We start from the raw sequence: 15,240 nt of genomic DNA, 5'->3' as shown, positions 1-15,240 counted from the left end.
TATGCTTTGTTTTACATCTATTGTGCAGAAATCTCTGTTCCTTTAGAAGTTTCTTTACAGTGACTGTGTAACATAGAACTTCCCACCCATTATGAACTGTTCTACAGGTCATATCTATCCAGTACATGGTCAACTGTTCTTTCAACTTGAGCCATAGTTTCTTTTCATGCTCCTGTCCTTGCACTGACTATCCAGTGCACGGTCAAGTATTCTTTCGACTTGAGGCATAGTTTCTCTACATACTTCTGCCCTGTACTGAAAGTTTCAAGTTCCCCACTGAGATATGACACAACTGATTTTTTATCTAGTTTACTGAAAATATATAGCTGCTTGCTTTGTTGTCCTTTGTACTTTTGTAATCGTTGTTGTCACAACTGTGTCATGGTCACTGATACCAGTTTCAAAGAGGACTTCCTCAAAGAAGTCATGTCTATTTACTGCCATTAGATCCAATATATTTCCATCATCAGTGACGATCCTACTTATCTGTTGTATGTGGTTTTCAGAGAGGACATTATGTAATGTTTCACAGGATGTCTTATCACACCCACCACTAAAAAAACTGTAATTTTCCCAATTAACAGTTGGACGAATAAAGTGTCCACCGATGATTTCTGTATAACTGTGGAATTTATGTAAGAGTGAACTGCGGTTTTCTCATATGTTTTCGGTTACGTCAGACGACGAGTCTGGTGGACGATAGTAGGACCCAATTATCATTTTATGCCCACCCACAATACTGAGTCTTGCCCAAACAATCTCACATACAGCTTCAACTTCTATCTCGGTGGCTTTCAGTTTGTTGTCTACTGGGACAAATACGCCACCTCCGTGCTCCATTTGCCAATTCCTTCAATATACACTCAAATTTCCCCCCAAAATCTCACTGCTACCAATTTCAGGTTTCAATCAGCTCTCTGTACCTAGTATTATTTGAACTTCACTGATTTTTTTAGGAGTGCTTAAAACTCTGGCACTCTGTTGCAAATCTTCTTTTCAACTGTTTACCATTAGGATTTTAATACTCTTAACCACGGAGGAGAGCACTTAGCAACTTCCAACAACCTTAAACATAAGGTCAAATATTTTCTAAATGCCAAATACTTAACGCATTATCTCATCTGTAAAGTTATCAGAAATCTGAAGCTATTCTGCACATTGGAGTTCAATTCTTTGCAGAATCGGGGATCAGAGGTGTACTGGTGCTCTTATACACCAGTATTCAATATGCTGATGTGAAACAGAACATATCTTTTGAGAAGCCAGGAGACAGATTACTGACTTACCAAGACTCCCGCGACATCGACAGCGTCCATGTTGAATGCAGTTTGCCCTCACGTTACTTCTCAGCATCTTGCCCCCTAGAACAGGAAATGATGTCTCAGATTATAATTGCAATGGTCACCCTTAACTACGTTTTTTTTTTTTTTTTTTTTTTTTTTGTCATAATACAGATCAATTACACAGAAATGTCTGCCTTTACGACATCACTGTTAACTTCACTCACTACCAGCATTCATTTTATTTTCATCATTCTCCTCCCAAAGTACACTGGCCTCGCTATGAGGGACAGACTGAAAAATTTTTAGAATGCCATATTTCTATAAACAATTGAAACACATTTATTTTTGACAGCTACTTTCTAATGTTTTGCAAGTTGATTGCTGCATAGTTCGTTCAATTAGCTCCAACATTTTGTTAATCATCATCATTTTAAGATTTTTTTTTTTTTTTTTTTTTGTGTACCGACGAATGTATTAGATTAGAGAAAATTTACAGGTTATGATTTTCTTTATGATTTTAAATTGTCATTAACACCTACCCAATGTAAAGCTCGGCTTAGAAATGTATCTGGCAAAACAGTCCCATCTAAGGCAACAATCTGTAATTGTTGTAGCACATTCAAAAGACTGGTTTCTTTTTCATAGTGATGAATTTTTCTGAAGGACATCCAAAGAATGCTGTTACTGGTGAAAATATTGCTGCTGTTTGAGCAATGCTTGAATAACAATAATGGACATCATCTGTATTTTTTCAGGTAACATTGTGAGTTGATACGAGTCAAATCCAAAACATTTTACATCAATTATGAGAAAGATTTGGGGTCTATGGGTGCAACACAAACTGACTCTCAATCAAAATCAACAATACATTGATGGGTGCGGAAACACTCAGGAAAAATTCCAAAGCAACATCTGAAATTTGGTTTGGAATATTGGTACTGGTGATCAATCTTGGGTGTAATGTCATGATTCCGAAAACAAAAGTCAATCTTTTCTATCGGTCTTTTGAGCAGAACCTAAACCTTTTCCAAAAGGAGGCCATATTACTCCTATAGAAGATAGACACACTGTTGCTGGTGTTGTTACACATATGCCTCTTTACCACCAATTTTTGAAAAAGTCAGTGAAAAACACCCAAAAGAAAAAATAATTTTACATCATGAAAACCCGACACACAGAAAAACTAATAACACAGTATGTGAATGCTCTATAGATCAACACCATGGAACCTCCACCATACAGCCTCCGTTAGCACGTTGCGATTTATTGTTGTTTCCAAAAATTAAAGACAAAATGCATGGAATCACTTGCTGTATATGCGTACATGGGGGAAAAAGAAAGTTCCGGATATCCCGGTTATAAATACACTTTCTTCCAGGTGTAAGTACAGTATACCTCTGGTGAAAGTACTTTTTTGTGAACGGAGGGACAATATAGATAGAGAGACGAACCATCTTTAATGCATGGCAATTTTTTGCTGTTCCCCTCCACAAGAGTGTGGTTAGGCATGACACTAGGAGCACAGCTTAAACTGCAGCACCAGAATATTTCTGACAAGCACGATTATAAATTTCACTACTGTGCACCGAAAATTTCATGGGTTAAATGGCTGAATTTACATTCTACCAAACACTTCGACTTTTCCATAGAAAAGCCAATTAACAGGTGAAACTGCTCAAGAATTCACTTTGTACTGTTTTTTGAATGATAATTATACTTTTTCCCACTGTTATTGCATAATTTGTAATCTATGAAGAATTAAAATAAATATGAAAAGCTAACCTTGGAACCTGGTCTTTTTTTAGTGTTTGTTATGCTATAAGATATGCCAAACACAAATGTGCCAGTAAACTTTCAAATAATAACATAAATGGCTCGTCTTCTGGGCTCAAAATTTTTCGAAGTGTCTGGTCCTCAAAGTGTTTTGAATGAGAATCTAATGCTCTGTGATTTAAGAAATTCATCGCACATCCTTACTTGTAACATAATTCATTGTGTGTAAAATGAAATTTACTTAGAAACTAATGCTTTGCAAACCACCATTTGCAAAATTTACCTGTGACATGTTAGAAATGTAAATTGTTGTGATATCGTGCTTATCGAAAGCAGTTTGTTTTTACAAAGTACTGCATAGTATTTGACACATTTTGTTGTCGGCAAGTGCTTGTGAGTGCACTGTGTTTTGATGCTGTGAATGGTGCATTTTCTTTGCAATTGTATTTTTCTTCTGGTGCTATTCTCTCATTTATGTTTTATTGCTGCAGTATTATTCTGAAGTACCAGAATCAAGTAAAGTTCTTTGCTAGACTATCATTTCTTACCTGTCAAAATTATCAAAATTAACCTAAAACTACAACAAAAAATTTCTGGGTTTTTCCTGTATTTCTACTGGATGAGGAAATTCCCGGGTTTTTCCCAGATTTCCTGTTTGTTCCAGGGCGTATACACACTGTTATAAAAACCCCATTTCTGAAGTGTCTCAGGAAGTGTGGCATTGTTGCTTTAAGGACTGGTTTCACTGAATGCAAAAATGTGTTAAATTGGAATATTTTGAACAACTATAAAATCATTTAATTCTTTTAAAATTAATCCTTGTTTGATTTCTTAAATATGTTCAGTGTCCCCTTCTACCATCCAGGACATTGGACATGCAGCACTTATTGAAACATTTGATGTTACTGCGCATCATGAAGAGAAAATCCAATCACACATAATGCTGACTGATGGCTTTTTAATTTTTCCAGATGGTATGACACCAATCCAAATTTTATTTTCAGAGATGGTCTTCACATGGTGCTTACGACATCAAGCACCTGCTATACTGCTGCTGCTTTATAAACTGAAGGACTAATGCTACACTTGAAGTTCCTGTGATGTGAAAATATTTTGGTATCTTTAGGGCCAAAGCAGGCCACTATGGATTCCAAAAACATGTTTTAAGAAACAAAATTACACTTTTCAGGCACAGCATCCTAAAAGCTGTGGATCAAGGCAACCAAGTGGATGCAAGTATTTCTTAACTTTGGAAAAATCAATACCACACTTAAACCTATTATTGACAGTGTGAAAGTACAGGGCATTGAGTGAAATTTGTGAAGGGACTGAGGGTTTCTTGATACGGTGAACATGACAGATGTAGAAGTAGTGCTGGAACTATTGCTAAAGACCTGGCACACAATATTAATAGTACCCTCAGAGCTTTCACAGATGAGGGAGCTATCTATAATGAAGCACTGTACTGGGAGAAAGAAAGGAGGGGGAAAGGGGTGGGGTGGGCAGAACAAATACTGTCAAGTCTTGATAAAATTTCACAGTGGTGCAAACATTCGGCAACTTGCTTTAAATACTCGGAAACATAAAACTGCGCATTTCTCCAACTGGGGGAGATATATATATATATATACCAAACAAAAGTGCTGGCATGTTTATAGACACACAAACAAACACAAACATACACACAAAATTCAAGCTTTCGCAACCAACGGTTGCTTCGTCAGTAAAGAGGGAAAGAGAGGGAAAGACGAAAGGATGTGGGTTTTAAGGGAGAGGGTAAGGAGTCATTCCAATGCCTGTGTCTTTATATGTGCAGATTGATGTGTGTGTGTGAGTATATACCTGTCCCTTTTTCCCAATAAAGTAAGTCTTTTCACTTCTGGGATTAGAATGTCCTTACCCTCTGCGAAAGCTTGAATTTTGTGTGTTTGTTTGTGTGTCTATTGACCTGCCAGCGCTTTCGTTTGGTAAGTCACATCATCTTTGTGACTTACCAAACGAAATCTGTAAAAATGAAGTACTAACAAAATGTCAGTTTGGTTTCCAGAAAGGTTTTTCAACAGAAAATGCCATATATGCTTTCACCAGTCAAATTTTGAATGATCTGAATAACCGAACACCACCCATTGGGATTTTTTGTGATCTCTCAAAGGCTTTTGATTGTGTAAATCATGAAATTCTGCTAGACAAGCTCAAGTATTGTGGCATGAGTGGGACAGTGCACAAATGGTTTAATTCGTACCTAACTGGAAGAGTGCAGAAAGTTGAAATAAGTAGTTCTCGTAACATGCAAAGATCAGCACATTCCTCAAACTGGGGGACTATCAAGAATGGGGTTCCACAAGGGTCAGTCTTGGGTCCTTTGTTGTTCTTATTATATATTAATGACTTGCCATTCTATATTCATGAAGAGGCAAAGTTAGTTCTCTTCGCTGATGATACAAGTATAGTAATCACACCTGAGAAACAAGAATTAACTGATGAAATTGTCAATACTGTCTTTCAGAAAATTACTAAGTGGTTCCTTGTAAACGGACTCTCTCTGAATTTTGATAAGACACATTACATACAGTTCCGTACAGTGAATGGTATGACACCATTAATAAATATAGACCTTAATCAGAAGCATATAGCTAAGGTAGAATATTCCAAATTTTTAGGTATGTCCATTGATGAGAGATTAAATTGGAAGAAACACATTGATGATCTGCTGAAACGTTTGAGTTCAGCTACTTATGCAATAAGGGTCATTGCAAATTTTAGTAAATTAGCTTACTACGCCTATTTTCACTCATTGCTTTCATATGGCATAATATTTTGGGGTAATTCATCACTGAGGAATAAAGTATTTATTGCACAAAAGCGCGTAATCAGAATAATAGCTGGAGTCCACCCAAGACCTTCCTGTAGACATTTATTTAAGGATCTAGGGATATTCACAGTAGCTTCTCAGTATATATACTCTCTTATGAAATTTGTTATTAACAACCAAACCCAATTCAAAAGTAATAGCAGTGTGCATAACTACAATACTAGGAGAAAGGACGATCTTCACTATTCAAGATTAAATCTAACTTTGGCACAGAAAGGGGTGAATTATACTGGCACTAAAGTCTTTGGTCACTTACCAAATAGTATCAAAAGTCTGACAGATAACCGACAAGTATTTAAGGAGAAATTAAAAGAATTTCTGAATGACAACTCCTTCTACTCCATAGAGGAATTTTTAGATAAAATTAAGAAAAAAAAGAAAAAAAAACAAAAATATTAAAAAAATAGAAAATAAAATAAAAAAATAAAAATAAAAAATAAAGAAAAACAAAAAACGCAAAAAAATAAAGTTGTTATATTAACTTAAGTATGTTGTTAAATTAACCTAATTATGTCATGCATTGGAAAATTCGACTCATTCCACATCATTACGAAATATCGTATTCATGATCCATGGAACTAGTATTAATCTAATCTAATCTAATCTAATCTGGCAGGTCGATAGACACACAAACATACACACAAAATTCTAGCTTTCGCAACCAACGGTTGCTTCGTCAGGAAAGAGGGAAGGAGAGGGAAAGACGAAAGGATGTGGGTTTTAAGGGAGAGGGTAAGGAGTCATTCCAATCCCGGGAGTGGAAAGACTTACCTTAGGGGGAAAAAAGAACGGGTATACACTCGCACACACACACATATCCATCCACACATATACAGACACAAGCAGACATATTCAAATGGCCTTGTTTCGACTCAGGTCTTTCAGTGCTCTGTCAAACTCTTCCCGCAGTATCGTATCTCCCATTTCATCTTCATCTACATCCTCCTCCATTTCCATAACATTGTCCTCAAGTACATTGCCCTTGTATAGGCACTCTATATACTCCCTCCATCTTTCTGCTTTCCCTCCTTTGCTTAGAACTTGGTTTCCATCTGAGCTCTCGATATTCATACAAGTGGTTCTCTTTTCTCCAAAGGTCTGTTTAATTTTCCTGTAGGCAGTATCTATCTTACCCCTAGTGACATAACCCTCTACATCCTTACATTTGTCCTCTAGCCATCCCTGCTTAGCAATTTTGCACTTCCTGTTGATCTCGTTTTTGTTACGTTTGTATTCCTTTTTGCCTGCTTCATTTACTGCATTTTTATATTTTCTCCTTTCATCAATTAAATTCAGTATTTCTTCTGTTACCCAAGGATTTCTACTAACCCTGGTCTTTTTACCTACTTGAACCTCTGCTGCTTTCACTACTTCATCTCTCAAAGCTACCCATTCTTCATCTACTGGATTTCTCTCCCCCAATCCTGTCAATTGTTCCCTTATGCTCTCCCTGAAACTCTGTACAACCTCTGGTTCTTTCAGTTTATCCAGGTCCCATCTCCTTAAATTCCCACCTTTTTGCTGTTCCTTATTAAACCGACTCCTGCATTACCCCTATTTGATTTTGTATTTATAACCCTGTATTCACCTCACCAAAAGTCTTGTTCCTCCTGCCGCCGAACTTCACTAATTCCCACTATATCTAACGTTAACCTATCCATTTCCCTTTTTAAATTTTCTAGCCTACCTGCCCTATTATGGGATCTGACATTCCACGCTCTGATCCATAGAACGCCATTTTTCTTTCTCCTGATAATTACGTCCTCTTGTGTAGTCCCCGCCAGGAGGTCCGAATGGGGGACTATTTTACCTCCGGAATATTTTACCCAAGAGGACGCCATCATCATTTAATCATACAGTAAAGCTGCACGCCCTCGGGAAAAATTATAGCTCTAGTTTCCCCTTGCTTTCAGCCGTTCGCAGTACCAGCACAGGAAGGCTGTTTTGGTTAGTGTTACAAGGCCAGATCAGTCAATCATCCAGACTGTTGTCCCTGCAACTACTGGAAAGGCTGCTGCCTCTCTTCAGGAACCACATGTTTGTCTGGCCTCTCAACAGATACCCTTTCGTTGTGGTTGCACCTACGGTACAGCTATCTGTGTCGCTGAGGCACGCAAGCCTCCCCACCAACGGCAAGGTCCATGGTTCATGTAATGCTTATTACAAAACTCTTGTTTTCCATTGATTGTTGGGTTCAAATCAGTATCTGCGTTGAACAGCCAATGCATCATTTGAAACATGTCACCAAAGAGAGGAAAATATTTAATATTTCAAAAAAGTCACATATAATCTGGTAATTAGGAAATGGGGACACAAACATTAGCATCACAAAGGAACTGCCTGTCTTTCTACAATTTGGAAGGACAGAGAGAAAATACAGAACCCCTCCCTCCCCTTCGCCAACACAATTCTTTAAAAACCAAGAGAGCGAGAGCATAGGAGCACAAAAATATTGAAGAAGCTTAGTTTACATAATTTAAGCAGCAAAGATCAAATAATGTGCCGATCAATGGACCTACTCTTCAGGTGAAAGCCAATGAATCTGCGCATCGGTTGGGGAATCCAAACTTCAATTATTCATCATCCTGGATATAATGTGTCCGAGCCCAACAAGATAGTTTCACTGTTAAAATATGTGGCGAAGCTGATACACTACTTGATGGTATAACAAATGAGTGGCTATCTAAGATGTGGCGTGTTTTGTGGAAGGTTACAAGCAAGATGACATATTAAATGCAGATTAAACTGGCTTGCCTTACGACATGAACCCAGGTAAGACACTGAAATTTAAAAGTGAACAGTGTTTGGATGGGAAAATGTCCAAGGTGAGAATCACAGTGAAGGATGCCGCCAATATGACAGGAACATGTAAAGAAAAGTCTTTCGTGACTGACAATTAAGAAAAGCTAGGTGTTTCATAAACAGTCACCCCCACCCATACTTCATGAAAACAATGCAAAATCTTCGATGACATCTGACGGTTTTCAAAAGGTGTTGCAAACTTGGACTCTCGGCTCAAATCAAAGAAATGAAAACTATTCTCCTGGTCAATAACTGCCTTTTCCATGCAGCTGTCAATAAGCTGCCATGTATAAAGCTTGTGTTTTTACCTCCATGTGTCATTTTAGTTCCACAGGCTAGGGCCCAGCGAGTTATAAAATCTCTAAAAATGCAGTAAAAAAAAATTCAAATGATAAAAACATGTTTTCGAAAGAAACAGTTTTCAAAGTGCTTGATGCAATTTTAAGGTAGCAGAGTGCAGGAAAAAGTCACTCAAAAGACAATGGCCAATTGTTTTAAACATGGATTCTGAGAACTCTCTTCACCATCCCACACCAAGGGTGACCCATTTTCAGGAACACCTGATGATGAAGGTGAGGATGACATTCCCGTGGTGGAATTAGTGAAAGAATTTTGTTCACCTTTGTCAACTTTTGATACAGAGGACACCTCCAGGTAGACAACAATCTTACTGTGCACGCCTCGGCAACTAAAGAAGAAACTGTAGCTGACATCTAAAGCCAACAAGATGAAAATTCAGTGCACTGAAAACTTCACAAAAAAACTTATTTTCAAACAACAATGTAATACAAACGGCAATAACGAGGCATTAGAATGAACACACCATCAAGCGCAGAATGTGTACATACACCTCAAATGCAAAAAGCAAACAAAAATAACTGAATACATGAAGCAGGATAGTATGTAGTATGCACTACTAACTCCATTTTAAAATTAAAGTAACTGGTTAAAAAACTAAACAACACTGTCTTTGCCGTGACTGTAGAAAACTGGGAAATTGAATTCTTATTTGTTATTTTTTTCAAAGAACAAAAGTGGAATAATAGTGAATTTGTTATTCATGTTTTGTGATTGTATGTGTTGGAACTTCTCAATGTGTTACGTAGGCAACATCACACTTGTAAATTTTAAAGAGAAATATGGGAGAGTGTGTAGGCCTTTGGGTAAGGTATGTATAGAATATTGTCTTTCAGGTTTGATACTGTTGATTTATTTTTGTAATACACTAACTGCAACGAAGTTGTGTCATTCATGACTATTATATTATGCAGCACTTACACATTCATTAACCAAAACTGTGTTTGACATTATTGAACAATTTACATTGTTATTACTTCTTTCTTCACTTATTAACAGGGTTTTCCATTTTGCCAGCATGTTAATTCTGTGTGACAGCAGAAACATATGAAAAATTCCTCTTCAGTCCCTCTCCACAAATACTGTAGGTGTACTTACTGTATTTCTGCTACTTTCTTAAGTATTGGCTATATGTCTCCTGAAATTTACAGATTTGAAATTTTTATCAAAACAACAAAGTGAGTGACTATTGGCTGTAACGACCACAAAATGTTGGTCCTTTCAACATCATTACTGGTATCGGAAGTTTTGAAGAATACAATACAAAAAACTGCTTTAGCCAGTGAAATTACCAATTAGCATTGTTGTTGTTGTTGTGGTCTTCAGTCCTGAGGCTGGTTTGACGCAGCTCTCCATGCTACTCTATCCTGTGCAAGCTTCTTCATCCCCCAGCACCTACTGCAGCCTACATCCTTCTAAATATGTCTCCCTCTACAATTTTTACCCTCCACGCTGCCCTCAAATACTAAATTGGCGATCCCTCGATGTCTCAAAACATGTCCTACCAACCGATCCCTTCTTCTAGTCAAGTTGTGCCACAAGCTCCTCTTCTCCCCAATTCTATTCAATACCTCCTCATTAGTTATGTGATCTACCCATCTAATCTTCAGCATAATGTCATAAAATCTTGCCTACTTCAACTATCAAAATATCAGCAGCCATATGGGAATACAGACGTTTTGGGTAGGGGTGTTCTCGTTATTAAAACCTTTCATCAGTTTGAGGACGAAAGTAACGTCTATTTAGATTTAGGCATATCAGATCATTCAGCACTGCTCATAGAGCTTCCAAAAATAGGGAAACCAAAATATGTGAAAACGTTTTAAATGGAACTTTAGCAAAGAGAATGTAAATATAGTTTCCAACGAACTAAGAACTGCACCCAAAAGTGGCCAATAAAATAAATTGGATTACACTGGGAATAAAAGTATCTAGTGCCAGGAAAAGACAGCTTCAGAATGAGTTAAAACATAACAAGAATGCTGACTTTGTGGGGTATGTAAAGAGATATACGAACACATTCAAAATAGTTGTACAAGCAGCATAAAAATTGGCTAACAACATGTATATTGGTAAAAATGAAAATAAATCAAAGGTAATTTGGTGTGTCGTCAAGTCTGAGTTGAGAGTAAACAACAAGTGGGAACAAATTGTTCAAATTAAAATGATATAATTATACATTCTTTTCAAATGTCAACTGTTTCAAAGATTTTTTCATAAATATGGCAAAATCAGAAGTAGATATCACAGCCCACCTGGACAAGGTAGATGTCAACTTTTTACCTATAAAACAAAATGCATGCCTTAAAACATCCAAAAGAATTATCCCAAAAGGTGTAGAAGATGCTATAGAGTCTTCTAAAAATAAGAAATCAGCTGGATGGAATGAAATTCCAACCACTGTAGTCAAGGCTGTTTATAACATCATCTCTTATCCATTGGCTAAAATTATAAATCAGTCATTTGAGGAAGGATATTTCCTGGATCAAAATATGCTGAAATAGTACCATTGTCCAAGAATGGCTCACCAGATGACATGGGAAATTACCGCTCTATTTCCCTGCTGCCAGTTTTAGCTAAGTTGATACAAAGGATTGTTGCAAAACATCTTGAAAACTTTCGTATAGAAATTGACATATAGACCTAGTTAAAAATCAATTTTGATTTCAAATGGGGAAAAATACAATAAATGCTATCAGGGAATTTACTGAAAAGATAAGCTCTGCTTTAGACAAGGGTAAAAAGGTCACAGGTATTTTTTGTGATTTGACCAAAGCTTTTGACTCGGTCAATCACTTACCATTTCTACACAAGTTAGAGAGGTAAGAAATCATGGACAGGGCACCCCAGTGGTTCAAATCTTATTTGTCTGGAAGAAAACAGAGAGTTATTCTAAATTCAAATGGAAAAAAATATTCTCACACAGGAAAAAGATTTGTACAGGGATCCAGCATGGCTCAATTTTAGGGCCTTATCGTTTTCTGCTGTACACAAATTATTTACCTTTAAGCATTGATGTTCACTCTGTTTTAATTGAAAATGACAATTTAGAATAAATTCATGATACTGTGGAAAATATAATGGGAAACCTACAATTATGTTTTCAGCAAAATGGATTAAAACTCAATGTCACAAAGACACAATTAGAGCAGTTCAGTGCTAAAACATCATCAGCATTTCACATAAAAATAGTGCATGGCTATCAGGAAATGACTGAAGCAAGTCATGCAAAATTTCTAGGTCTAAATCTTGAGACACAAATTTAAATTGGAAGGCACATGTAGACTTCATAGCAAACAAACTAAACAGCCTGGCTTATGCGATTAATGTCTTATTAGGTTCCACCCTTATGGACACCAGGAAGATAATCTACCAGAGCTACTTTGAAACTATAATTCAATACGGAATAATTTTCTGGGAAAACTCTATACAAACAGCCAGAGATTACTTACACTTCAAAAGAGAATCATAAGAAACATATGAGTTTAGTCCAAAAAAGAACATCGTGTCGAACATTATTTAAAAAATTAAAAATACTAACAGTTCCTTCTGTGTACTGTTATTAAATTTTTATTTTCATGTGTAAAAATCAAAACTCACTTGACAATTTTCATTTCAACCACAACTACAGTACTCGTTGGAGACACAGTTTCGAACTTCCCTCTGATAATTTAAAACTTTATGCTCAAACACCATTACATACAAAATTAAAAATTTACAATAAAATAAATAACACAAATCTGTCAAATATGGAGTTTGACCAATTAAAAAGACTGTTATTTAATAGACTAGTGTAGAAATGTTATTATTCAATTGAAGAATTCATGCAGGACAGTTTGGAAATTTGAACAGAAAAGAAACAATACAGATTATGTATTGCATAATAAATTGTAAATATATTGTAGAAATTGTATTGCAAGCTATAAAATGATCATAAGTGTTATATGTGTTCTTGTTAAGTTGTTCATATCTAAAAATTCAGAAATGTCTGCTTATATGTGTTGATTATTATATCTTTATTTTTCTGAAGTAATTTGACATGTCTCCAGTACAAAAATCTTTGATTTGTAACTTACATTACGAGATGAATAAACAATATTCTACATTTTAAAAACTTGAAAATAACAGTGGGTAAAAGAAAGTTACCAATGGGAATATAATATAACTAGACCACACTATGTATACAAAAACGGTTGTCGTGATACTTTCACTGGCTTCGGTAATATACAAACTATGTTCTAATCAGTTAGTTGCCACAACCATGTTTTTTAAAAATATTATATTCAAATGTTCTGTGTTTTTATGTTAAACTTTCTGACATGTTCTACACCCACTAGAATCGTCTCATTTTTGGGTCCATGTAACGAAAACTGAATCTAATCTAATCTTCAGCAAAATTCTTGATTATTATTGCTTTTCCTATGATTATTGAAAGTAATAATAAGTTATTTGCAGAGAAATAAACAAAACACAGAACTGTTTTGTACACTGTATCTACAAAGCATTAGCTAACACTTTTCCACTTTCTTATGTACTGGCAGTAACAGATTTCTCATTCAACACATTAAATCTTAGGTGGTACAGAGTCAAACTTTCAGTAACTCAAAACGTGCTTGCATCTCATTTCATGTTGAACTAAATGAGACATGAAGACTGGCCAATGTGACGGACAGTACCTTCAACACCTTTTCTTATGACTTCCACGACTCCCAAAACCATTACTGACGAACAGAAAGGAGAAAAGGTTAAACACTTACGAGGTTGTACACTTACTCCAAATTATGATGGAAAATTAAAAATATTTCCCCAAAATAATGACACAATTTACACCCTGAAATGGAACTATAGATAAATGGTATTGGGAAAGTAATGTCTCTTCGACATTTTGTCAACAGATAATTTCAGTTTGTAGACTTAGCAGTATCTCAATATAAAACGGTTGTACGACACTACATTACGCCTTCAGTACAACCAAGTGTACGTGTTGAAACAGTAGAGAACAAAATCTATTTCCATACACATACGCGTATTTGAAATAGTACGAGAGAATATAGCTCCTTCATGAAATAGTGTGCCGGGCATTGAAGAGATTTTCCATGAAAATTGCAGTCAAAGATAGCTTAAGTTACCTCTTCTATCGTAATGCGGGAAAGTCGTGAACGAAATGCGGCGCTAAACAGCCAGAAACGCATAACGCAAATAACAACCAAATTTTAATTTTTATACCAATCGCAGCGTTTTAGTACTCTCACATGTAGTACAAACAACACAACGGCGATTACAACATGAACACTCGCACTTGTAGGAATTACACAAGTAGGAATTACGCATTTCTGATTAAAAATGGAAAATGAACAGCTCTGATCAAATCGACACAAAAGCGTCTCATAATTCGTGCTTAATTCGAAGAGATCGCGTTACAGCTGTTTCTCTTATTGTGAACAATATCAAATCATATAAAAATGTCTATAAATAATAATATTAGCAACTTGTAAGACTCACTTCATTCTAAAATCAATAGCTGTGCGATGTTTTCGAAGGTAAACTGAAACAAAAGTCTTCCGTCAGCAAATGTCCGATTCTTCCTACACCAATGAGTGCACAGCTTAAAATTGTGCAGCTATATATTTTTACACTTTGGGTGTATTGAATCAAATCCGCAACAACTTCATCGGACAATTTATCAACATTGATTTCGAATTTCCAAACACAACACCGCCAAATCCCGTCAACATGGCCGGGCAAACAATGGACCAATAATGAGTCGATGTCGATATCGAGTATCGACTAGTGTAACAATTTGTGATTCTCAAGCAGACTCCAGCAGAAATTAATACTACTACATGCACATGCATACTCTGCAAACCACTATAAAGTGGATAGCAGAAGGTAGTTTCCATTGTACCAGTTATTAGGCTTTCTTCCCATCCCAGTACATTAATTACACCGCGCACAGAGGCATCTAAACGTTCTTCCCACGCCCCGTACCCGAATTTTTATATATAAACATATAAACATACAATTGACAGGAATGGGGGAAAGAAATACAGTAGAAGAAGAATGGGTAGCTCTGAGGGATGGAGTAGTGAAGACAGCAGACGATCAAGTAGGTAAAAAGACGAGGGCTAATAGAAATCCTTGGGTAACAGAAGA

At 36.3% G+C, this 15,240-nt stretch overlaps 1 protein-coding gene across 9 annotated transcripts in view; it reads right to left on the bottom strand.

The window, feature by feature from the left end:
• Positions 1-15,240, bottom strand: part of LOC126427016 (zinc finger protein 93-like) — a 325,645-nt gene that overhangs the window by 60,833 nt on the left and 249,572 nt on the right. For 5 of the 9 annotated variants that reach the window (XM_050089172.1, XM_050089171.1, XM_050089169.1 and 2 more), the window contains exon 2: positions 1,287-1,361. In XM_050089172.1, coding sequence (XP_049945129.1) covers positions 1,287-1,316 — 30 coding nt within the window. In that variant the 5' untranslated portion in view covers positions 1,317-1,361. Of the gene's footprint in view, positions 1-1,286; positions 1,362-14,216; positions 14,332-14,589; positions 14,829-15,240 lie in introns of those variants that run through there. The other 4 variants (XR_007576499.1, XR_007576500.1, XM_050089166.1 and 1 more) reach the window with 2 other exon arrangements.

The sequence above is a fragment of the Schistocerca serialis genome, chromosome 11, assembly GCF_023864345.2.
Source record: "Schistocerca serialis cubense isolate TAMUIC-IGC-003099 chromosome 11, iqSchSeri2.2, whole genome shotgun sequence".
NCBI classification, from domain to species: Eukaryota; Metazoa; Arthropoda; class Insecta; order Orthoptera; family Acrididae; genus Schistocerca; species Schistocerca serialis.
The sequence above is the reverse complement of the archived record's forward strand: the minus strand, read 5'-3'. Positions and strand labels throughout refer to the sequence as shown.